General features: G+C 43.1%; 1 protein-coding gene across 1 annotated transcript in view; it reads left to right on the forward strand.

Moving 5' to 3' along the window:
• Window positions 1–24,434, forward strand: part of EHHADH (enoyl-CoA hydratase and 3-hydroxyacyl CoA dehydrogenase) — a 246,494-nt gene that overhangs the window by 194,302 nt on the left and 27,758 nt on the right. The window contains exon 6 of the mRNA XM_085648734.1: window positions 23,470–23,823. Coding sequence (XP_085504860.1) covers window positions 23,470–23,823 — 354 coding nt within the window. The remainder of the gene's footprint in view (window positions 1–23,469; window positions 23,824–24,434) is intronic.

Consider the following 24,434-nt stretch of genomic DNA (forward strand, 5'->3'; position numbering starts at 1 on the left):
CTTTTTTCAGCACTTCTTTGTGTATAGTTTTGCTGTTCAAATCATCGACAATGCTTAGGTCTGGGTCCCCGGTTTCCAGTAATGACTCGGTGAGGAAGGTCTCCAGATTCCAATAATGATTTAGTGTGGATCCCTGGATTCCAATAATGATTAAGTAGGGGTCCCCAGAAGTCAAAAGGTTGAGTGTCCTAACTTCTTTTGTTCAGTAACCAACCTTCCTATGCTACTACCTTGAAGGTGCGTTGGCACGCGGTCACAAATCTCATCTGACGGACCATTATGGTGGACTGAGGAAAAATAAGTCCGTTTTTAATAAAACACTTCAAATCCGTGTAGCCCATTTGACCACACAATAAGGGCCAGGAATCGATGGCTGAAAGTTAAATGGGTTTATTACAAATCAATGATCAACTTAAATCAATGCAAATTTTGCATCATTCAGACACAGAATTCAAAAGAAAGCGTTGGTCACAAAGTAAAATCAGTTTGATAGCATCAATATCCGGCAAGTGCAGCCACAACATGAACACAACATGAATGCAACTGGCAGGAGTTTAAAATCATCTAAACAGGGCTATAAGTTTGGATTGAGGATGGTTCTAATGGAAAACCTCAGAAGGATTTAAGGAGTAAGAAAGTGAAACAGGAACGTGTCAGCATTATGAGGATTACAGTACAAAATCTCTAAAAGGAACGAGTGTTCAGCATATAGCTTTACACTCCCAAGATTTATAGCAAGCAGAGAGGTCTCTGTCTTTCAAAATCCAAAGCGATCTGCGTCAAACTCTAAGACTGTAAAAATTAATTAAAACGCACAGATACATTCCCATGGCTCGATCTTCATACCACCCTTACAGAAACCAATAGAATGCACTTCAAGCGCACAATGGCAGAGAAGAGAACATACAAGGCAACCAAATGCTAAATATTAATTTATACACAGAGTATATGGTGCGAAGTGGATGTATATATATTGTGTTTCTGTGATGTGTAAGGGAGGAGTCAAAATTATGTTGCTCCAGTATGATCATGTGGCTTTGTGGTATCGTCTTATGTGGACAATACACAGATTGTGATTAACATCCCTAAAGATTCACTAGTGGTAGCCAACAGGTTTCAGGACTACATGGAAGAGTATGCCATTTGGGTGAGGACGAACTGTCTGAGGCTAAATGGAGAGAAGATAGAGGTCCTAATTTTTGGCTGTTCTCCAAATATGTGGTCACAAATCTGATGTCCCTCTGAATTGGGTTCAATGTCTCAACCAGTCAATCTCACGCAGAATTTGGGAGTGATTTTCGTTAAGGCCTCTGCATAGTAAAGTTTACATGAGATTTGAGAAGCTCATGCATTCTCATACCCTTGAGTGTAAGGTCTGCAGAGCGTACAGATATTCGAAATTTTACACAGGCACGTATGCAGCAGTGGATGGGGTCACTGGCTGGCAGTGCTGGCTGCAGTGTATTAGTGTGTTTGGGGGTACAGAATTGTGTTAGTAATTTTATAGCTGGAAACAGCGCTCAAAGTTAATCATTTATGTAAAGTCATTTAATTTTCATGATGAATTAAGGCACCAAACCAATGCTTATTTCCCTATGGTGATCCAGTGTCGGGATGCAATTTCCTTTGACGTCATTTTCAATAATATCATGATCATGTTAATGCTTGATTTTAAAAACTGAAAAATCCCACCTCTTTACAGAAGGTCGACAACTATGGCTTCTGAATGTATACACGTATGTATGTGTGTGTGAGCACTTATTAGAAGTGGGGTTTCTATTTAGCTTTTGGGTCGTTCTGTCAATCTTGACCCAATCAATATATTTATCTGGTACTTTCGCTTTCATAAGGTCATCACATGTTGGTACTTTTTCATCACCAACGACGATGGAGTATCTGTTATTGCATTTTTGGGAGGCTTTTTCACCAACCATTCTGTAGCCACTTTGCATTCTGCCAACAAATCATTTCGTACTACAATGTTGAAAAAAGGTATTCAAATCCACTCACAAAAACCTGGGAAATCTTCACAAATCACTCAACCTGTATGTACTATTTAACTAGTTTCTCTCTCCATTTGGGAAAATCATTTGTGAATGTCACAAGATCACTTCTACTCCAAGGTACATAGACATGGGGGGCGCTAGAGAGCACGATGAAAGATGGCCACACCCTAGTGCTGCTCTGCCAGTTGGGGTTCTTATCCGACAAGTATCCGGCACAATCCTCGCCATCCAGCAGACAAACGCTATAGAATCGACTTGCCAGCACACAAGAATTATATTTCTGTAACCAACGCTGCTTTAAGTGCGTATTATCGCTGATTTCCACGAGGTTCGTGGCAGATGCAACATGGCGGATTTCCCATGCTGAGGCTGAGATGAGACCAGACTGAGGTGGCTGGCGCACACGCTTAAAATGCAACCTGCAGTATAACGGCTAACGCAGACCATCTGCGCTCCTAAGACATGAGTGAGCGCCACAGCGGAGGAGATGCATCTGGGGCCAACACGCACCTGTTAAGGTAACGCAGTGGGTGCGGTGCAGCTGGCGGCACGACTAACCTGAAGTGGCTAATGGTGCTACTACTGGCTGTGTTGCTTCTCCCTGACGGCGCTGGAGACAGAAGCTAATTGCGGACTGCGTGAGGAATGGCCATTTGGGAGCAGCGCCAGAGGGGCTGAAGGCCTGTGCTTAATGGAATAGCGGTTGGGCAGTCCGCCTGGGGAGGTAGGGCTATGGTGGCCATCCTGGTCGGCTCCGCGCCATGGTGGCCCCTGGGGACATATGCACCGCGCTCTAGTGGCGGGGACTGAGTGCGGCCCACAGCGAAGTGCTTTGATAACGACGAGCGGCTGAAAGTGAGTGACACTGTCTGGGCTGCGCTACACTGAGTGATCGATGCCTTAGAGAAACCGGGGGCAGCATTGGAGCGACCCCGCCAACTTTATGTGTACTGGACGGCTCCTAGCTTTGGGGTCCGTTACTGTGCCTGGCGCTATGTGGCTAAGATAACCGGGATAGACTGTGCTTCCCTCTGGGCACGCTTGGGCAACATTGCCCATTACGTACAATAGCGGTTGGTGCGAACTGTTGTGAACGTATTAATTAGCGACTTGCACTGGAGCGCCGATACCACTGAGGAACGGTGCAGCCCGGCTTGGTTGTGAAGCGTTGCATTGGAATATCAGGCCGGCCCGGCTGCGTAAGTGAACTGGCTGCTGTGTGAATTGCAGGCCGGGGCGGGTGAGGCGGGTCACGAGCCACTAGGCGCAACGGAAACCCCATACCCAATGATCAGCCCGAAGAATGCACTTGGGAGGGAGCTCATAATACTATACCTGCGGCCAGAGCTTCCCACTGGCGGAGTAACTGTCCGAATAGTGTGAAAATGGGCAAGCCGGATAAGCAACAGCCAAAGCTTTCGTTCAAAACTAAACGCCTCACCACAACGCGCGCAACGCCTGCATTGGATACTGAACCGGAACTCGAACCCAGCACCAGCAGTAAACTGGAACGCATGATGCTTGCAATGCAGCATAGTCTACAAGCCATCGACAGCAAAATAGACAACCTCAATTTGCGTATGGACAATATGACGACGAAACTGGATGGGCATGGCTTGTGCATTACAGAGGCAGAACAGCACATTTCCACTGTGGAAGACCAAGTGGGAGCTGTAACTGAGTCATGTACACAAATGGAAAAGCTCCTTGCAGTCATCCAGGTGAAGAACGAGGACCTCGAGGCCCACTCCCGGCGCAACAACCTCCACATCACGGGAGTGCCTGAAACGACCAACATGGGCAAGCTGGAGCTGTATGTTGAAGCCATGTTAAAAGAAATACTGGGCGCGGAACACTTTTCCAATATGCTGGTCGTTGAAAGAGCACGCAGATCTCGAGCGCCGAAACCAGTGACTGGCGCTCCGCCATGGCCCATTATAGCTAGGCTTCTAAATTATCGCAATCGTGACACCGCACTACGGCTGGCAAGAGAGAAGGGCACAACAATCTACCAAGGGATGCAGGTTGCGCTGTTTCCTGACTTCACGACCGCGGTAGAGCAGGCACGGCGGGAGTTTCATCTGACCAAGAAAAAATTCCAGACACTGAAAATACAATATGCAATGCTGTATCCAGCGCGATTGCGGATCCAAGACCAAGGTAAAATCAAGATTTTCTCGTCACCTAAAGACGCTATGCAGTTTGTCCGTCAGGTGGAGCGACAGGGAACCTCGCGCTCTGCAGGAGAAGATGCGGACAATGAGGACTGACATCCTTTGCTATCTGTGACGTGGATATTATGTGATGATCATATTGCATGCTGCAAACAAGTTGGGGATGGTGGTGAATGAACTCCTAAACTTTGCCTAAACCTTTGATTCCCTAGGGTCACACCTGTGTTGAGGAGAGTATCAGTGCGTTACACGGTTCTCAGCAGACATGTTTGATATGCTGTGAATAACGGACTATGCTGGGCGGGTAGGTCTGAATGTGCTAAACATGAGACAATGGGAGTTGTAAGCAACCAAAATTTCCTTTCCTTTCTCGGCCTAGAATCTGCTGAATTTGTCTGCTACCACTGGGCTGAAGAAGATGCAAGTGCCCATAGGGCAGATGCGGGTCTGCAATGTAGCTGATGGTCTAGAAGGATAGTGCATAATACTATCTAGTGACATGGGAATTCGCCCTATAATGCGCGTAGCAGATTTCTGCGATGCCATTTGCGAAAATCCTGCTGTTGCTTGCGTATTTTTCTAGGATATGTTATAGCAAATCACTTGCCACTTTTTGCTGGATATGATGTTGGAATCTGACTGGATGGGAGGTTTTGTCACTTCCCCAACTCTCCCCTGTTTTTCGATGCATTGGGGGGTGGGTCGGCTGCTGGTGCCCCCTCTTGAGGGTATACCCCAAATAGTTTCGCAACCTTTAAACGAGTACCATGTTGGGTGTTTCTTATGTTCCTCTGCGGAGAGGCATGATGTTACATGCAAATGTTCTTAGACTGCTAGTGGGGGTCCTTAGCATAATTGGGATGCGGAAGTGGGTGGGGGGGCATTGTTGGGGTAGTTTTTTATTGCAATTGCTCGACACGCAAAGTACAGATGTGGCTATTGGTATGTCAAGGTTTGAACAGCATAGACTGGAGTGCAGGCACACTGGTTAGCAGACGCACAACGTATGGCAGGTAGCGGTAACAATCTCATCACATGGGTGACATGGAATGTGCGGGGCTTAAACAAACCAAAAACACACATGACAAGTATTGGCCTACCTAGACCGACATAATGTTCAGTTAGTACTCCTGCAGGAAACTCACCTAACTGCGCACGCAGCAGGGGCGATAGCTACTAGATGGTCTGGTGTGCGCTTAGCATCATCTTACTCATCATACGCTAGAGGGGTCATGATGTTGATTAAAAAGAATGTGGCCTTTGAGCTCTTGCATGTGGATGCAGATCATCAGGGACGATATATAATAGCGCAAGGTAAATATGTGGCAAATTAATGATTATTGTCAATGTCTATGGCCCCAATGTAGACGATCCTAGTTTTTACACCACACTATGGAGTAAGAAACACACACTGCCTCCAGCTGCGCTAATCTGTGGTGGTGATTTTAATGTGGTACTAGTGCCAGGTGAGGATAGAGAGACATCTGCCGACACTGTGCATAAAAAGGCTGCTCTAACTGTCTTAGATGGCATGAGGGATCTAGGGATGCTAGATGTATGGCGGCTGCGCCATCCTGGAAGGTGGGAAGGTACTTGTCACTCTTATGTTCACAAATCGTGGTCAAGGCTGGATTTCTGATTAGCCACACATGACATAAACACATGGACCGCTACAGTACGGCATCCACCCAAGACACTGTCTGACCACTCCCCAGTATTACTCTGCATGACAGTGCCTACACACACGCCATCCCAGTTTCAATGGCGTCTGTAATCAACCTCGTTGCTTGACCCGGTGTTTAGAGAGGGATTTAATGAAGCAATTTACAGACCATTTTAGTAACAATGTGGGCTCTCTGCAATGTGTGGAGTCTGCATAGTGCTCCAGGCGGGTGTACTTAAATCCCTAAGAGGCACTGTGAGTCGACTTGAGCAAGAGCGGGGTATCTTGGAACGAGATTATGAAACGTACCTCAGATATGGAAACGCTCGCCACTATCAGACCGAAGGTCACAGAATACAATGAGACAGCCGAGCAGGAAGTAAAACACAAGTCGTGCAGGTGAAAGACGAGATATTATGGGGAAGGGGGCAGGCCGGGGAAGGCATTGGCAAATAGAATAGCAGAACCATGGGCCAAGTCACACATTGTTAAGGCGATTACAGATGAGGGCATTACACGCTATGACACGCTGGGCACAGTGAACACTTTTGTACAGTACTATCAAGAATTATACAACAACAGACCATCAGCGAGCGTGGAGGAGATAGAGCCGTATTTCGAGGATATTGCATTAGTTTGGTTATCGCGTAGGCAGCAAGATTTTCTAATGCACCCCACAACACTGGAGGAAATTCGGGAGACCATCCAGAAGTTACCCAATGGGAAGGCTACGGGCACGGATGACCTGCCAGCAGAATTTTATAAAGAATACATTGAACTGTTAGCTCTGTATCTCTACAAACTATATATGGAGGCCTATGACACGCAGCAGCTTCCACCCATGCTTTGCAAAGTGTTGATCATAACACTATTGAAGCCAGGGAAGGAACCAGATATATGCGGATCATAAAGGCCACTCTCCCTTATCAACACCGATGCAAACATTTTGGCTAAAGTGTTGGCCAATCGATTGAACCTCCTTCTTCCGGTGAGGGTCCTCCCAGACCAATCCGGGTTTGTGCCAACGCTCTCCACTTCACACAATCTTCGAATGCTATTCACGGTACTACATATACTGGAGCCTACGTTGCCTGCAGTGGCGGTCTTACTGGACGCTGCTAAAGCGTTTGACTCCATTGCGTGGAAATATATGTTTGCGGTCCTGCACCTAATTGGATAAAATTATTGTACACGAACCCGACTGCAAGGGTGCGTATAAATGGACAGATATCTGACCCCTTCCCGATACAGCGTGGTACCAGGCAAGGCTGCCCCTTATCGCCCCTCCTGTTCGCTGTGGTACTTGAGCCCCTGGCTTGCATTTTGAATCAAAGATATGCGCCGGCAGCGCTGCGCTTTTACCAACGCCCCCTGGCGGTATCAATGTATACCGACGACATGGTCCTATATGTTCGCGACCCTGGCACACATCTTGAACAGCTAATTCGTGAGTATATTCGCTTTGAGTGGCATTCAGGGCTGGGTATTAATTGGGACAAATCGATTATTCTTCTGCTCACTGACAGTACGCCACGTATGGACCTCGGGTACCCACTGGAATGGGGTGTAGACGCAGTAAAATATCTTGGAGTTTGGATCGATAGGGACCCACAGGTGGTTATTCGGTCCAACTATGGCACAGCAATCACGAAGCTCGAAGGTCAGGTCGCTAGGTGGATCAAGTTACCACTGTCCCTTGTGGATAGAATAGCATTGATTAAAATGATTGTGCTTCCGAAATTTTGATACTTATTTTTAAATATCCCCATTTGGCTGACCCAGCACTTTTTCACTACACTTCGCACCTTAGTCATCACCCTAACCTGGGGAGGGGAAAAAGCGAGAATGAGGTGGGCGCAGTTGACATTACCATATGATATGGGTGGATTTACAGCCCCAGACTTTACGTTATATTATCTCTGCGCTCAAGCGCACTATGCCTACTACTGGCAACAACAACAAGCTCCAGATTACACCTCTCATGTAGCAGTAGAGGCAGGTGCAGTTCACCCCATGCCTCTTAAAGCAATGCTTGTCAACAATAGTACAATTTTTGACAAATAAGAAGTAGACTTGGTGCAGTGAACTGTACATGCTTGGAAGGAGCTAGGGAGGCATGCGCGGAAACTCCCGCTATATGCCCCAGACCTGCCACTCCTGCACCATGCTGCATTATCAGTGACAGCCGAAGCTGGCTCACTTAAGCACTTGCGTGACGCGGGCCTCTGCACCATGGGTGATTTATTTCCAGAGAGGAAATTCATAGGCATCTCAAAACTAAAGGAGGATGGGCATGACACTGCGATGATGACCTTTATATATGTTAGACTGAGAGCAGCTGTGAGAGTGCTATACCCTGGATTTCCAGAGGAGCCACAAGCACTGGGTGCCTTGCAGTTACTTTACACTACTCAAACTAGAGTTAAATTGGGCGTGCGCCTCTATCATGCCTCCCAAATAGATGAAGATACGGAAGCAGAAGGGCCTCTGGAAAAATTGAATGCTATCCTGGCAGAGCCCTTAACAGTGGCTGACTGGCAATCATGTTCCGGGCTAACGGGGAAGTTGACTGCAAATGGCAACCTTAGGATTATCCATTTTAAATACTTACACCAGATGTATTATACGCCAGCCCAGTTATATAAATATGGTTTACGAGACTCTGACTGCTGTGCTCGTTGTAATGCGCCCAGTGCAGATTTTCAACACTTGGCGTGGGCCTGTCCGAAGGTAAATGACTTTTGAGTGCAAGTTACGCAAACCCTTACAGACATGGTGGGGGAACGGGTGGAATGTACAATGCCAATGTGTCTATTGGGGAAAGTCACTCAACTCAAAGCTGCACATCGGAGACAGGTGGCGATCGAGTTGCTATTGGCGAAGCGCAGACTCTCTATTCATTGGTGGGGAGGCCTGCACCAACGCGAAAATGCTGGCTGCAAGACATGGTATATTGTAGGGACCAACTCACATGTTATGCGGAAGAATTACCCAATAGCTCCAAACCACGTGGTATCTGGGGCCTGTTGACCGCTTACTTGCTGGCCCACAGTGTTGGCTCATAAATTCGAAAGTACTGTACATGACATGTTACTGTTTCTTGATTAGACTGCCGTCTGTACTCTTACATGTCAACCGTATGAGACTGTCTTAATATGCTATGCTGATCTACTTAACTGTACTTTGTAAATGTATGCATAAGATGCTGATTTACTGATGTTACTTTAAAGAAAACTTTAATAAATAAAAAAATAAAAAGTACATAGAAATAACTTCTACCTGGCACTTCTCTCACCGGAAGTGTTGAAATGCTATCTTCTTCCACTGTGGACGGAGGCATCTCTGCTCTTGATTTTTTTTATTCCTTCTTTTTCATCCATTTTCCTTCCCATTTATCTAGCTCGCTCCTTTTTTGGATGCTACTAACTAATTCGCTAGTCTCAATCCTCATGTTCTCATGCTAGTTATGTCATTCTCATCAAAGCATACACAGTAACCCTTCTAGTCAAATCGGCCTCGTACTTCTGAGTTAATTCGGATAACTTGTGAGCCTGTCTTGCACCTCTGGTAACATCTTTACACATGTACACAAGTTCCCTCACTTGGGAGCTATCTAATCCGGACAAATCTAGGTTTCCAATTATCATTTTGTCCAGTTCTAACTTTCATTTCACCACACCCACTGCATTTTCTCTCACTTGGGATGAATTACCCCTGCTTGGTCCTCGACTCACACTTTCACTTGTGTTTTCAACTAAACCCTTGAGCGAATTATCAGATTCTTGAGCACTAGGAGCCATCTTCGCTATAGGAACTTCAGACGTTATCCCTTCCCAGGGAGTACTGTGGTTAACACTCTGAGGTGAAGTCCAAATAGATGTGTCAGAATATGGTGAGCTTTGAGGAAACCCTCCTACGGGGGTGAATCCAATCTGGTTCATAGTGGGATACGCACTTGCACCACAAGGAAAGAGAAAAATCCTCCTGTTCTTGAGTTCATAGGAGTATTACCTGTGGCACCCATTCCGGTAGGAACTGCCAAATTATGCATTGTGTTCCCTGTCGATCCAATCTTATGCAGAGGAACTATGGTTCCAATAGTAACTGTGACCGTAAGTGCTCCTGGGGCATTCAAAACGATGGGGTTAATAGGAGTATTAATTTGTGTGCTCTCTCCAGTCTGATAAGGACTTGTGTTCACTGGTGTGGTAGCTACTCCTGGGTTTCCACTGGTACTTGCGCCACTCATTCCCTCTAATTGGGGCTCATTGAACATAGGTAGATGCTCTTACAATGTTCTCAAAAGATCATCACTAGAATCGCTATTAAAGGCATCATCCTCACACTCCTCATTATCTGTCTTTTTCCCCTTTTTCTTTTTCTTCTTCTCTTCTTTCTATTTCTCTGTTTCCCTGCATCTAAGTACAGGGTACAGTTTAGCTCCCTCCATCATATCAGTTCTCCACTTCTTATTTTCTGCATCCCACCTAGCATTAGCATAAGTACGCACTGCCTTTCTGGGTCTTCCCTGATATCTTTCTTGCTGCCTATCATGAGCCGCTCGCTCCCGGTCATTAAGTGCTTTGTAATGTGCAGGTCAAGCAGGTGACTTCATTTCATATAGTATCCTTCTCAGATTTTCAATGATTCTCAAATTAAATGTGTGGAAACATCAATGACCTTCTTTCTCAGTGATTTTATGCCATTGGTTAAGCCAAATACATGTGAAGGCCCACATCTTTGGTCATATCATGACCTGGCGTATCTTCAGATTCTGCCTCTTTTCCGTTCTGAATAGGTATTCTCACATCTCCCCATAACATATCTCATACAGTCTTAAAGAATATCATTTTTAAACAGTAAGATTAATAATTACATTAAATATTTTTGTCTCAAACCAGGAAATGATTTCTTTACCCACAGTTCTCGTTTGGCACCAACAACCAATACCAGCGTGGATCAACACCACCGATCAATCCCTACGCGGCACACTGTGACGTCAACCTCACTTCTCGCAGTAGTTCACCTTCCATTAAAAAATGTCATGATCATACTCTGCTCAGCATTAAGCACACAGCCCAAAGCACAAAGCAACTTAACAAACAACTTTGTCTGCTCCACTTAAGAAATCAATAGTATTCAATCACATAGGAAATTGTTTGGAGCAACAGTTTCCGACCTACTCAGATACATGCTTGAGTAAAACCTCGACCAGCGTGGATCACCCGGATTGATACACCTTTTCCTTGCGCATTAGGATCCACCATACCATCCCCACCTTACTCTAACACAAAGATAAAAATGTACCTATATCAATTGTGCTGTTGATGACATATGACAAGTACCACAAAACTTAGCAGTCAATTACAATATATTAGAACATTGGAATGTTGGTAGCTCCATTGAAAACAATGGAGTGCTCCTGGCTTATAATGGCTGGTATAAGCCCAGAGCTCCAACATTCCAATGCTTCTTTGTTCACAGCTCTGACTGTGAACAAAGGCTTCAGGGAGCCTGAGGGGATTTCAATCCCCTCGCGCTCTCTGAAGGCTTTGTTTTATTTGTTAGAACATTCTGCCCTCTAGTGACAGAATGTTCTAATAGCCTTATAGCCCTTCGTAGCAGGGCTATACCGGCTTTTAAAGTCCCTCTGCTTTGTTAAAGTCCCTCGCCTTCGGCTCGGGCCTTTAACGCTGCAGCGGGCCTTTAATAGCCGGTATAGCCCGCTACGGCGGGCTATAAGGCTATAGTGTCTTCCACACTTTTTAATACCATCCTGGGATCTTTGGCCACCTTAAGCCTGATAACACCTTCAACTTCTTTACATCAAGCACTACACTCACAACACAACTCAAAACATTACTGCATCACAACACACAATCTCCGCAGAACACTGCAAACTAGACATAAGCAATTGCAACATGCATCCCTATTAATACTCACTCCTCCACAGTCACAATTGTTTCCCGAACAGCTGTAACTCCACAAATCCTCTGATGCAAGACATGGGCTTTAGGGACCCATACTGGGATTGGACAAATTCAACATGGGGTTTCCTAACTCAGTGGTTCCCAACCTGTGGTCCAGGGACTCCTGGGGGTCAGTAAAGCTTCCTCAGGGTGTCCGCGACTACTTAGGAAATTAAATAACATGAATAGATTAATAAAGTGTATTCAAGTAAAGAAGTTAAATGTACAATTGAAAAATTTTAAACGTACTGTAAATGTGAAGGAATTTGAAATTGAAGGCTGAAAATTAAATTAGTACCCTCAGATTGATTTGTTGGGGCAGTGCAGGAGTATCAAACACAATATAGTATGGTTGAAGAGAGGCCTCTATTGAATTTAGAAAAGCACCAGACTTTCTATAAAAATTAAAATCGTTTTTTCAGCACTTTTTTGTGTATAGTTTTGCTGTTCAAATCATCGACAATGCTTAGGTCTGGGTCCCCGGTTTCCAGTAATGACTCGGTGAGGAAGGTCTCCGGATTCCAATAATGATTTAGTGTGGGTCCCTGGATTCCAGTAATGATTAAGTAGGGGTCCCCAGAAGTCAAAAGGTTGAGTGTCCTAACTTATTTTCTTCAGTAACCAACCTTCCTCTGCTACTACCTTGAAGGTGCGTTGGCACGTGGTTACAAATCTCATCTGACGGACCATTATGGTGGACTGAGGAAAAAGAAGTCAGTATTTAATAAAACACTTCAAATCCTTGTAGCCCATTTGACCACACAATAAGGGCCAGGAATCGATGGCTGAAAGTTAAATGGGTTTATTACAAATCAATGATCAACTTAAATCAATGCGAATTTTACATCATTCAGATACAGAATTCAAAAGAAAGCGTTAGTCACAAGGTGAATTCATTATGATAGCATCAATATGCGTCAAGTGCAGCCACAACATGAATACAACATGAATGCAACTGGCAGGAGTTTAAAATCATCTAAACAGGGCTATAAGTTTGGATTGAGGATGGTTCTAATGGAAAACCTCAGAAGGATTTAAGGAATAGGAAGGTGAAACAGGAACGTGTCAGCATTATGAGGATTACAGTACAAAATCTCTAAAAGGAACGAGTGTTCAGCATATAGCTTTACACTCTCAAGATTTATAGCAAGCAGAGAGGTCTCTGTCTTTCAAAATCCAAAGGGATCTGCGTCAAACTCTAAGAGTGTAAAAATTAATTAAAACGCACAGATACATTCCCATGGCTCGATCTTCATACCACCCTTACAGAAACCAATAGAATGCACTTTAAGTGCACAATGGCAGAGAAGAGAACATACAAGGCAACCAAATGCATTTCAAAATCAGGCCAAGTTAAATTAGCATTATTAAACTCTACAAGATGCACACAAGTATGTGATTGTAGGTGCAGGTATAACTGCAGAAAGTAACCTAGGCAAGTGAGTTCATGCTTACATTGTGTAATGCACTTTCACATAAATGTAATATAATTTAAGACATAATTGTAAATATGTAAATAAAAAGTAAATGTCTTTCTGGTTAAGCTAAACATTAATTTGCTACATTAATAAAGTTAGACACACAGAGTATATGGTGCTAAGCTGGTGTATGTATATATTGTGTTTCTGTGATGTGTAAGGGTGGAGTTGCTCCAGTATTATCATATGGCTTTGTGGTATCATGTTATCTGGACAATACACAGATTGTGATTCAATAGTGGTAGCCAACAGGGTTCAGAAAGAGTATGACATTTGGGTGAGGATGAACTCCCTGAGGTCCTAATATTTGGCTGTTCTCCATATATTTGGTCACAAATCTGAAGCCCATCCAAATTGGGTTCAATGTCTCAACCAGTCAATCTCACGCATAATTTGGGAGTGATTGATGTTAAAGTTTTGTCATTAAAAGCCCACATCAGTCAGCACAAATAATGGTCATCCAAGAATTACTAGCCTCCCACCTGTAATGTTGCAACTCCTCATATTTGGAAGTTACCCAGGTGCTGTGTGTGAGAGTACAGGTGAGCAGAATGCAGCTATAAGGGAGTTTCTAGGAATCCCTAAAGATCAACCTATTTCAGAAGCACTCAAGGACATGCACTGGCTACCAGTCCGTAAAATATATCTATGTTTAAAGCTCTGCATAGTAAAGTTTACATGAGATTTGAGAAGCTCTTGAGTGTAATGTCTGTAGAGCATATATATTCTACATTTTACACAGGCTGGTATGATGCAGTGGATGGAGTCAATGACTAGCAACGCTGCCTGCAGTGTATTAGTGTTTTTGTGGGTACAGAAATGTGTTAGTAATTTTATAGCTGGAAACAGTGCTCAAAGTCAATCATTTATGTAAAGTCATTTAATTTTCTTATGAAATAAGGCACCAAACCAAGGCTTATTTTTCTATGATGATCCAGTGTCTGGGATACGATTTCCTGAAAACTGAAAAATCCCACCTCTTTTTTTTTTTTACAGAAGGTTGACAACTATGGCTTCTGTATGTATACATGTATGTATGTGTGAGCACTTATTAGAAATGTGGTTTCTGGTTAGCAGAAGTGTGCACCCTGTCCATGCAGGAACCCACTCTAGTCAGGGTAAGCTAAAAACACACTAAAAGATAACCCTTGCTCACCCTCTGGTAGCTTGGCACAGAGCGGTCAGGCTTATTTAAAGAGGCAATGTGTAAAGTATTTGTGCAACACACATAGTAACGCAATGAAAACACCACAAAAACACTCCACACAGAGTTAGAAAAATAGATTATTTTTATGAGTAAAACAAGATCAAACTGACAAAACTCCAATTAGTAGAACCAGAGTTATGAATTTCTAAAGATTAAATCAAAATATAGCGCTTAGAGTCATAAAGCACCAACCTGGCACATCTGATCATGTTAGACCGGGGTAAATCCAAAGTTCAGTTCGACCACGATGGGAGCAGGCTGGCTCCAGGGCCCATGCAGGTCCCACTGAAAAGGTACTGTGGATGGAGCATATCGGGTATCCGATGCGAGGAGCATCGATCTCCTGGATGTAGGCAATGTGTCGATTCCGTCCAGCACAGTCAGTGAAGCCTCGGAGGGAAACCTCTTTGCGATGCAATCGCCGCAACATCGTTGAGCCGTGTAGTCCATCGCTGTCGGGCCGCGCAGTATGTTGGAACGATTTTGTCGGGCAGCAGCTACATCAGCGTCAAAGGGCGATGCATCGGTTCCGATCTACGATAATGCGTTGATGCGTGGATTCTGCTGGATGAGCACAGAAACAAGCACTTCCAAGGGCCCATGACTAGATTGGCACCGCTTGGCAAAGCAGGACTCACAGATGGCAGAGTCCAGGTGCTGTTGGAGGAAGTCTTTGTTGGCCTTGAGTCTTCAAAACAGGGACCAAGCCGGCTAGCACTTGGAGTTGCTCTGGGTTCAGTTGAGATGGGTCCTGTCCTTTTCCTCAGCAGGGCAGAGGGTAACAAGCAGTTGGCAACAGGCAGCGCATCAGAGCAAAAAAGCCATTCTTCCAGAGGAGCAGTCCAGAGGAGTGGCAATCCTTGTAGCAGCACAACAGTCCTCCTTCCTTAGAGGGTTCTTCACAGGTCCAGTAGTATACTATTTTGGTAGGGTCAGAGGCCTAGTACTTATACCCAGTTGTGCCTTTGAAGTGGGGGTGACTTCAAAGAAGGTCTTTAAAGTGCTCACATGTCCTTTATTTCCAGACCTGGCTCCAAACTATCAGTAAGGGGTAAAGCCCTTTGTGTGGGAAACAGGACACTGCCTATTCATGTGTAAGTATCATCTCCTCCCTCCCTTCCTGTTCGGGAAGAGCTATTAGAATGCAGATTAGTATGCAGACACACCTAACTTCCAAGACATGTATTGGAGACAGGCTGCAGACACACAGAGCAGTAAGAGCAGAGAAATGCCCAGTTTCTGAAAGTGACATTTATAATATAGTAATGTTAAATCCAACTTTACCAGTAAGGGGAATTTATCAATACCATTCCAAAATTCTTCACAGGTCCAGTAGTATACTATCTTGGTAGGGTCAGAGGCCCAGTACTTATACCCAGTTGTGTATTTGAAGTGGGGGTGACTTCAAAGAAGGGTCTTTGAAGTGCTCACATGTCCTTTCTTTCCAGACCTGGCTCCAAACTATCAGTAAGGGGTAAAGTGACATTTATAATATAGTAATGTTAAATCCAACTTTACCAGAAAGGGGAATGTATCAATACCATTCCAAAGATATAAAGCATGATGCAGCTACTCCTTTCTAATCAGGACTTACATCTTAAAAGTGTATGGAGGAATTTCCAGTTTTACCCTTTGAGAGGAGTATACCTCACAGTAGTGAAAAACAAATTTGGGGGGCTTATCACTACCAGAACATGCAAAACTTAAAAGTACATGTCCTACCTTTTACTTACAAAGCACCCCGTCATATGGGATACCTAGAGGCTGATGTATGTGTAATAGAAGGGAAGTTTAAAGCTTGGCAAGTAGTTTTAAATGCCAATTCGAAGTGGCAGTAAACTGCACATACATGCCCTGCAATGGCAGACCTGAGACAGGTTTGAAAGGCTACTTGTGTGGTGGCACAATCAATGCTGCAGGCCCACTATTGGCATTTAGGTTAGAGGCCCTGGGTATATAGTATATCACTTTACAAGAGACTTACAAGAAAATTCAATATGTCAATTGTGTATACACCAATGTTACCATGTTTGGGGGAGAAGCATATGCACTTTAGCATCGGTCGGCAGTGGTGAAGTGCTCCAAGTCCTAAGGCCAACAAAAAGAATCAGCAAAAAGAGGAGGTAAGCAGGCAAAAGGTTTGGGAGAAGACCACCCTAAGGATGACAGGTCTAACCGCACCATTGAGAAACAAACGCCTGTGATCATCTTCAGCTAAAACACTTGTGAATAAAATGGTTGGTGACAGTGCAGGTCTCAGAACACGCTGGGCTGGTTTGAGATGAGAGCACCTCCATGCACCACAGTAGGAAGGTGAGGTGTGGGCCAGGGACAGCCATAGGCTATTTTAATGAAAACATTTTCAAGACAAGATCATCGTCTGCGCCAGTGGTTGAAGTGGTTGATGCCAGAGGGGAACATGGATGGCAGCCTCCTAGGAAACATTTTGGGGGCCTACACTCATTTCTGTTTTACAGTGTAATACTACCGGAGGAATATACATATCTAACCTCTGTTATCGGCTTTGTTGTGCATAATTCCTGTCAAAATTACAACTAGCTCTGAGAGGACAACACCTCTACATCCTACTAAAAGTAGTATTTTTTGTCATCAAAGTTTAATTGATAATTTAATTCAATAAAATGCATTACTACCTCAGCAGACTTACCCTTATATCATGGATATTATTTTATGTATCAAGATTATTTTAGCCTCTTACCAACATGTATTATGCCATACTTCCTCAGCTTCTTGCATGCAAGGATTAAATGCACTAATAAATGTTTTTGTAAATAAGTATGGAGAAATTTGGCCTGAAGATATTACATACCAAAACAGCTCTTTGATAAACAGTGATAACTGAACACATTACACACAGTTTGCCGCATTGGAAATATACCTTATAAGTTAGCTGGCACATCCAACGAGTGCCTTACAAGAAGGTACCATAAAATACATTTCATATCAAAAACAGCACATTGAATGTTAGTGCTATTAAACTAAGATATCAAAAACTAATGATAATTAGAAGCATTATTCACCAACATAAGATTGAAAAATGGCTTATATCAATTAGCACACATATCAAAGTAATGCCCCCAAAAATAGCATATTTAAAACGGTGTATACTGAAGTAGCTTATCTAATATTGAGTATTTGTTACAATTATATTGAGGCTTCAGATCAGAATCATAAGTAGCCCATTCTGAAGATACATGATGGCGGTTGGTGTTACCTTCAAGTATTATAAATTACATGCACAATTTCACAGTAAAGTTATTTTCGTTGTGTTATTATGATGTGCTGGTATTTCTCAAGCACAATTTTGCAATGTGCTATTGTGATGCGCAAACCACCAAGAAACATACTTAAAAAAGCCTTACAAAGCTACACGCTAAAAGAAGCATGAATACAGTTTTCTTGCCAACTTAGTTGCATCTTTTTAGGTCTGGTTTATCAGGAGTCAAGTGCAAGCTTTTCCTCCCATGGCAACCCTATTTATTTATTTTGTACATCTTGATATGGCTGCACCCCAAGATGTCTGCTCGAAGTCACAAAATCTTCAATATCGCAAGACACCAGGTAGCCAATTTGGGAAAGGCATGCCGGACTCAAAAAAGAAGATTCACCCACAGTCCACCAATTTCATCCTCTCCGTTCTTTGCTTTGTTCTTCCTCATCTCTGTGACGCCTGTTATTTGAAAACGTTTACAGCAGACAGGCCATGTGGGTGTTGGCCTTTCAGGACTGTAAGTCTTTATAACTCGCCGGGTGTACTTGTGTAAAGACATTCAGTTATGGTCACTGCACTTGGTAGGAAGGCTTTAAGTGTGTGCTTGCTACAGAAGAACTGCATGTGCCCCAAGTTATAGTCTCTTTTATAAAAAAAAAAATCTTTTTATTGGTGCTTTTAATGCGTCTTTCGGAAACAATAGTACTTTGTCCTTTATCGCACTCTATACATTGTTATTCTTATTACAGCATGAAATTACAACACATTTGGTTGTCTCCTAACTGTTGCACAGTTACATTCAATACCGTGTTTCCTATTTGTGTCTTTCATGAGTACTTGCAAAAGGATATTATGCCTCTATTTATATTCTCTGTATCGTGCTGGCTTAAGAAGATTTGAAAATGTATGCCCCTATGTAAGTCAGGGTTTAGATATTTTATCCTGGGACTTAACTACTTCAGCTCCTCAATCGCCTTTGTAAGTTACTTTTTGGTGGATCACTTTTCATATTAGTGTTCCTTTTACTAAAGAGGATATCTCAGGCTTCTCCAATGACTAGCTCGTAAGTTACTGGTAGTTCTCCATCGGCCTGTAAGTAGCTCTCCTGTTTGTTGAATAGTATGTATTCAAGATAAACAGGTGTGTATTTTCAAAACTCATATCCTAATGTTTGGAGAAAAATCATTGAATTTCTAAAATATATTTGAGTGATAAATCTACTGGCACCAGGGAGACATATAACTCATATTATTGCCTTGATGCCAGGGGCATTTCAGCTGTGGCTGTTATATATTATCCATGTAGAGACATTACAGATTGATAAAGCCTTTATTACGTTACTGCTGGCATCCCTGCCTATTACACCAAAGTGACCACTGCTAGTAATCTTGCATATGGCCGCCACTAATGTAATCATGTCTGATGTGGTCACTATTACAACACTAATGATATTAGTAGCTCAGGATGATTTCCATTGAACATAACATGCCCGTATAACAGGAAATGGTGGCGACCCCTGGGCTTTAGTCTCTGATATAATATTGACAAAGCCTATATTTCTGCCTTTAAAGTAATCAAACAGAGGTATTCATAAGTTCACACTTGTGCATACCTGCGTTTTCATACATTACCACATTCAAGCAAGTCCAATTGCCTTTGCCAGCTCTTGTTTCCATTTAGAAATTGTCTTAAGTATTGAACCTTGAGTTGTTTCCTGACGGTGGTGAGTAGAGTACGTTTCCTTGAATTCAGTGTTGTGTGAGGTGCTTTTGCTTAATGAGCTAATCAACAGGTACCAGAGGGCACGAAGAACATTTTATCTAAATGTCATAACACTTAAACAGTTTCTTGCCAGGCATAGATTCTTGGTCTAAACGTTGCCCCACCTGATTATAAAGTCTTGTGTGATTTCATGAACAGTGCATTGGGGAAGATATATTTATATAAGTGATCTTTTGAGTTTTGTGTTTTGTTAGCTTTTGGTTCATAATCTTAACTTCCTCTCCGGGCAAATGTAAGGAGCTATATCTGTCTTTAACCCAGATTTGTATTTTCAGTCACCAGGTTCATCTCAATCCTCCAAATTTGTGTTTCTTTCTGCTTCAGTTTGGCTATAAGGGCATTATGGTCTATGTGTTGGTGATCATAACCTTAACTGGTTAACGTCTGAGATTTGTTCTTAATCGTTGTAGATATAACTTTACTTAATTTGTTTGCTAATCATAACTATTGTTTGTTGTTTATGTTGCCTAAACATATTCTAATAATTCTTAATATTAATAATAGATATTATTATTAATAATATTAGTAGTAGTATTGTATTTATGAAGTACGACGTTCACCCAGAACTGTGCAGTTTAAATTATTACCTTTTCCCACAAAAATGTATTTGCGAGCAACAAGTTTTGAATTGTTTCTGGAATTTCAGATGTTTTATTTCCTGTTTAAGCCCAATGGCTTGTGAATTACAGAGTACACATCTATGGTACTGATGTCCCTTCATCCCCATTTCTTACGTTTTGATTTTGGGATAGTATTTATCTGATAGTCAGTCTAGCCGCAGATTCCTTACCGGATCACCCATCCTACCCGCTCTGTGAACGGATTTCTAGGGACAGGGATGACCCCTTTCAGGGCCTTAGTTTTGACACTAGTGGTCAGTGTTCTTCATGGCTCTGCACTTCTTATGTGGATAGCCATGATAAGTAACGGACATCAGCGTGCATGGGTGGTGCCTATCTAGGTACCACAGTGGCACTTCCTGTGCGGACAACGCTGACGACGAACACAGAGCCGATCAACGCCACCCACCAGTGCGCACAGAAACTGCTCACGAAAAATCTTCTGAATTCAGTCTGACATCAGGGGGAATTCTAAGGTAAAGAATCTGCGGCGAGATTTAATCTCTACTGGATAAGGCGTTAGGAAAGGTAAGTAACTTTTTCATTTTGCCCACAGTGGAAATGAGTAGACAGAAACCCGCTGAGGGTCTGCCAAGGAGGGTGAACTCTGGGAGCTTGTCTAGGTCCTGGCCCGGTATCTGAGAGACTACAAGAAAGGTAGCTTCTCAAACTGCTGATTTGCACGGTGAACACGCCACGGCCTGGAGATTCAAGGGGTTCTACCTAATACTGCCGGATGGGGCAGTTCTTCTAAAAGAAGCTCCCTCACACTTGGAAGCACATCAAGATATTTGGACAAGAGACTTAATAGTCTACCTCTCCAGGCGCAGAAATTAAAGGAACCCCTTCCGGGTTGGAATTATCACCGGAACTAAGAGACTACTTTCAACTGACCTCAGCCCTGAAGAAGTCGCAGGGTAATCCCCTGTAACAGCGACGAAACACATGTTGGCTAAGAAGGCTTAAGATCTTGAATTAAAGATATCTGAAAATACAAAGACAAGCATCATTGTGATATTTTATGAAACTTTATGCATTTACTTTTAAAAGTGTGCAGAGGATTTGCATATATAGTAGAGTGGTCTGCTGGCCGCACACGTGGGGATTTGGTGTTTTTCCCTACCTTATGCACCATGCCAGATTACCTGCCATAACTGATATGTAAATGTAAATGTATATGTATTTATATAGCGCCGAATCACCCCTAGGGGTATCTCAGCGCTGTACTCATACCGCTGAAGGAACCCTTCCTGGCTTTTCGTGTGAAGTGTCCACTCCTGGGCACCCCCATGGTGAAGCCAGGCATCCCAGCGCTGTTGGGGCCGTTGTGGAGATTAAGCAAGCTATTGCCCAGAGTTGCAGCGTGGGACCCATGATTAGAATAGGCACTGAGGCGAGAATATCCGGTCCGAGGAATTTTATAGCCCGAGACCCTGCCGCGGCAGGAATCGAACCCTGGTCCCGGACCAGTACTCTGCATCGAGATCTGCCGCTCTAACCATTGAGCCACACTTCTCCACGATATGTACTTGTGATAGACCTTAGAGCACCATTTGGCTATTGCTGACCACCGACTGTATACCTAGCGTCTCAAAAGTCTCCCAGTCGGGGGCATGACCATAGGATGTTCATGAAAGAGCCTATGCCTCAGCATCTGCAACAGCAAGACTCAGGATAGGTAGGATTGATGATGTGGAGGCGGTGTCGTGTAAGGTGTCAATGAAACAGAGGATCCTCCTGCCATGGGCATGATTGGCAAAATTGTTGGTGTTTGATGGAGGAGAGATGCGGAAGGAATTTCTCAAAGGGAGTAGGTGCACTTGTGGCATGTGCTTTGAAACTTGTATGCAAGATCCAGTTCCGGATCTGGAAAGAGTACAAGTGCTCAGCCTCATGAATTCTAAATGCATGTTCTTGGCCACGGTACCTCACCCAGTGGTCTGGCTGCAAGGTTCTGATCTATGAAGCACCAATGTTTATCCGTTCCCCTCTAAGCCATTCTACACATAGCATAATTGAGATGCCTGGTAGTCTGGACTCCCAACGCCCTCCCCTCCTTGGGGTGTGTTGTTCAAGACTTGAAGGCCAATCTCGAACGCTTTTCTTCCCAAACATACGACATATACGTAGCATGTAGGCAAGCAATATCCTCCCTGCTGATGGGAAGAGGCATCACTCTGGACAGGTACAAGGTATGTGTTAGCAGTGATCCCCATCCCTAAAAGGAGTGCTTTTTCTGGGCCACCATTGAGGACTTAGACTCTCACAGGACGAGTTGTCTTTGGTGCGGGTGAAGAGGGAGGCCATCAGGAGGATGCTCAAGTATTTGATTGAAATTGCATTGTCCTGGACAACAAGAATGCTAAGGGGTTCCCTTACACTAAAATTAACCATCAGATTTGGTGATGTTTGCCTGTATGCCAGTGACTGCTTGGAATTCCTTGAGGAGGGGAAACAAGGCATGAAGCAAGCGCTGGGCCTCCGTGAATGTGATTAGCATATCGTCAGCAAAAGCTGACACCTTAAAGGTATTGTCGTCAAATTTAGAAGAGCATTTCTGTGAAGTTCTATCTTCTAAGATCTCTACACTTCTGCATCTTCAGTCTTGCAGTGCTATTTATTAGAATTAAATTAAAAAAATTATCATCCAAAATAGACATAATCTTATCGCTCTTCCCCATAATTTTGTATCATTAAGTCTTCTGCTGTATGCTTGTTACCAATCAGACGTCCCTTCTTTACTTTGGGATTTTGAGTTATCGAGTGTCCAGGATGGTTGTAATACAGAACTGAGGGAAAGCCTGTGCAGCTATTCTATAACAGTACTGAAGTGGGAGATAGTCTCGAAATGCACAAGGGTCAAGGGGCCACATTTGAAGGTACAGGTAATGGATGTGATTTAGAAATGTTTTGTATTATTCTTGTGTGTATGAGAAATGGTTTTCCTATTGATGGTATTCTGTCTCTTCTTTAGCTACATGTGATCAGTTTATTGGGTTTGGGATAAGAAGTTTCAGTATAAAGTTCCCAATACTCTTTATTTCCCTGTGACTTATTTGATAGGAATTCATTAACACTTCTAGGTAATTTGGGCACTTCCAACTCATCTCTCCATTCTTCTGAGGTAAGTAAATTTAGTAAGCATTAAACCATCTGATAGATATGCTCATGGGTGGTAGAAATGCAGTATGACATTTGCTTTTGGCATGAATGAAGTCAGGCAAGTTAAGCAAGTTAATTGTTTAGAGGAGATTTAAAAAATATATATATCTTCAGGTATATGTATATAGGTATATGCATTCTTTGTTTATTCACCTGATACTATTTGTCCTTTGCAGGCAAGCCGCTGGAATCTCGCAGACTTTGCATGAAGCCCATCCAGTGTCTGCCAAACGTGGAAACTATTTTTAATGATGCAAAAGTTAAATTGAAGAAGCAGTTCCGTGGAGCCATATCTCATCAACTTTGCGTTGACGCAGTCCGAGCTGCAGTGCAACTGCCATTTTCTGAAGGAATTTTGAAAGAAAGTGAATTGTTGTATAGTATCTTTAACTCAGAACAAGGCAGAGATCAGGCAAAAGCCCGCCAGTATGCCTTCTTTGCAGAGAGAAAAGTGGCTAAATGGACGACACCTTCAGGAGCCAACTGGAAATCCGCCTCACCTCATCCTATTGGGGTAGCCGCAGTGATAGGTAAATAGATGTGAAGTGCACAATACTGTAATTTTAATCGCACACGCACACATATTCACTGAAAACAAAGTTAAAGTGATGTAATAGATATTTATGGTATTAAGATCGTAGTTTACATTAAAAAATAACTCTAAAATTCACTGAAAACAGAAAGGTTAAAGTGGGGTCGTATTTAGGTTTTAAAAGACATAAGAACTGATGTTTAAATTACATCATTGATTACATGACTGATGACACCTCAAATGACAATATCCTTGTTTCTGTTATTCACATTACCTCGTAAAATCTTACAAAATTTTATAAAAGAAAGTTATTAATAAGGGGCCGTAGTCATATACTGTATAGAGCTACTGTGTGTGCACGTGTCGGTGCATAGAATAGCATAAGCCCTGGAGGCAAGTTAGGTTCTGCATGTTGAAAGGTATAAGTGCCGTGCCCATTTATAAACCAGTAATGTTTTTTAAGTGCAAATAGTAGTCCCATGTTAAATGCGGTAAATGCTTAGTGCAGTTTGTGTGGGTTACAGAGGATGTTTGAAAGTAGGTTGTGGCTTAAAGCTAAATGCTGTTGCAGAAAATCAAAGAGAATGGGCAAAGCTTCTGCTGATAATA

The sequence above is a fragment of the Triturus cristatus genome, chromosome 3_2, assembly GCF_964204655.1.
Source record: "Triturus cristatus chromosome 3_2, aTriCri1.1, whole genome shotgun sequence".
Taxonomy (NCBI): Eukaryota; Metazoa; Chordata; class Amphibia; order Caudata; family Salamandridae; genus Triturus; species Triturus cristatus.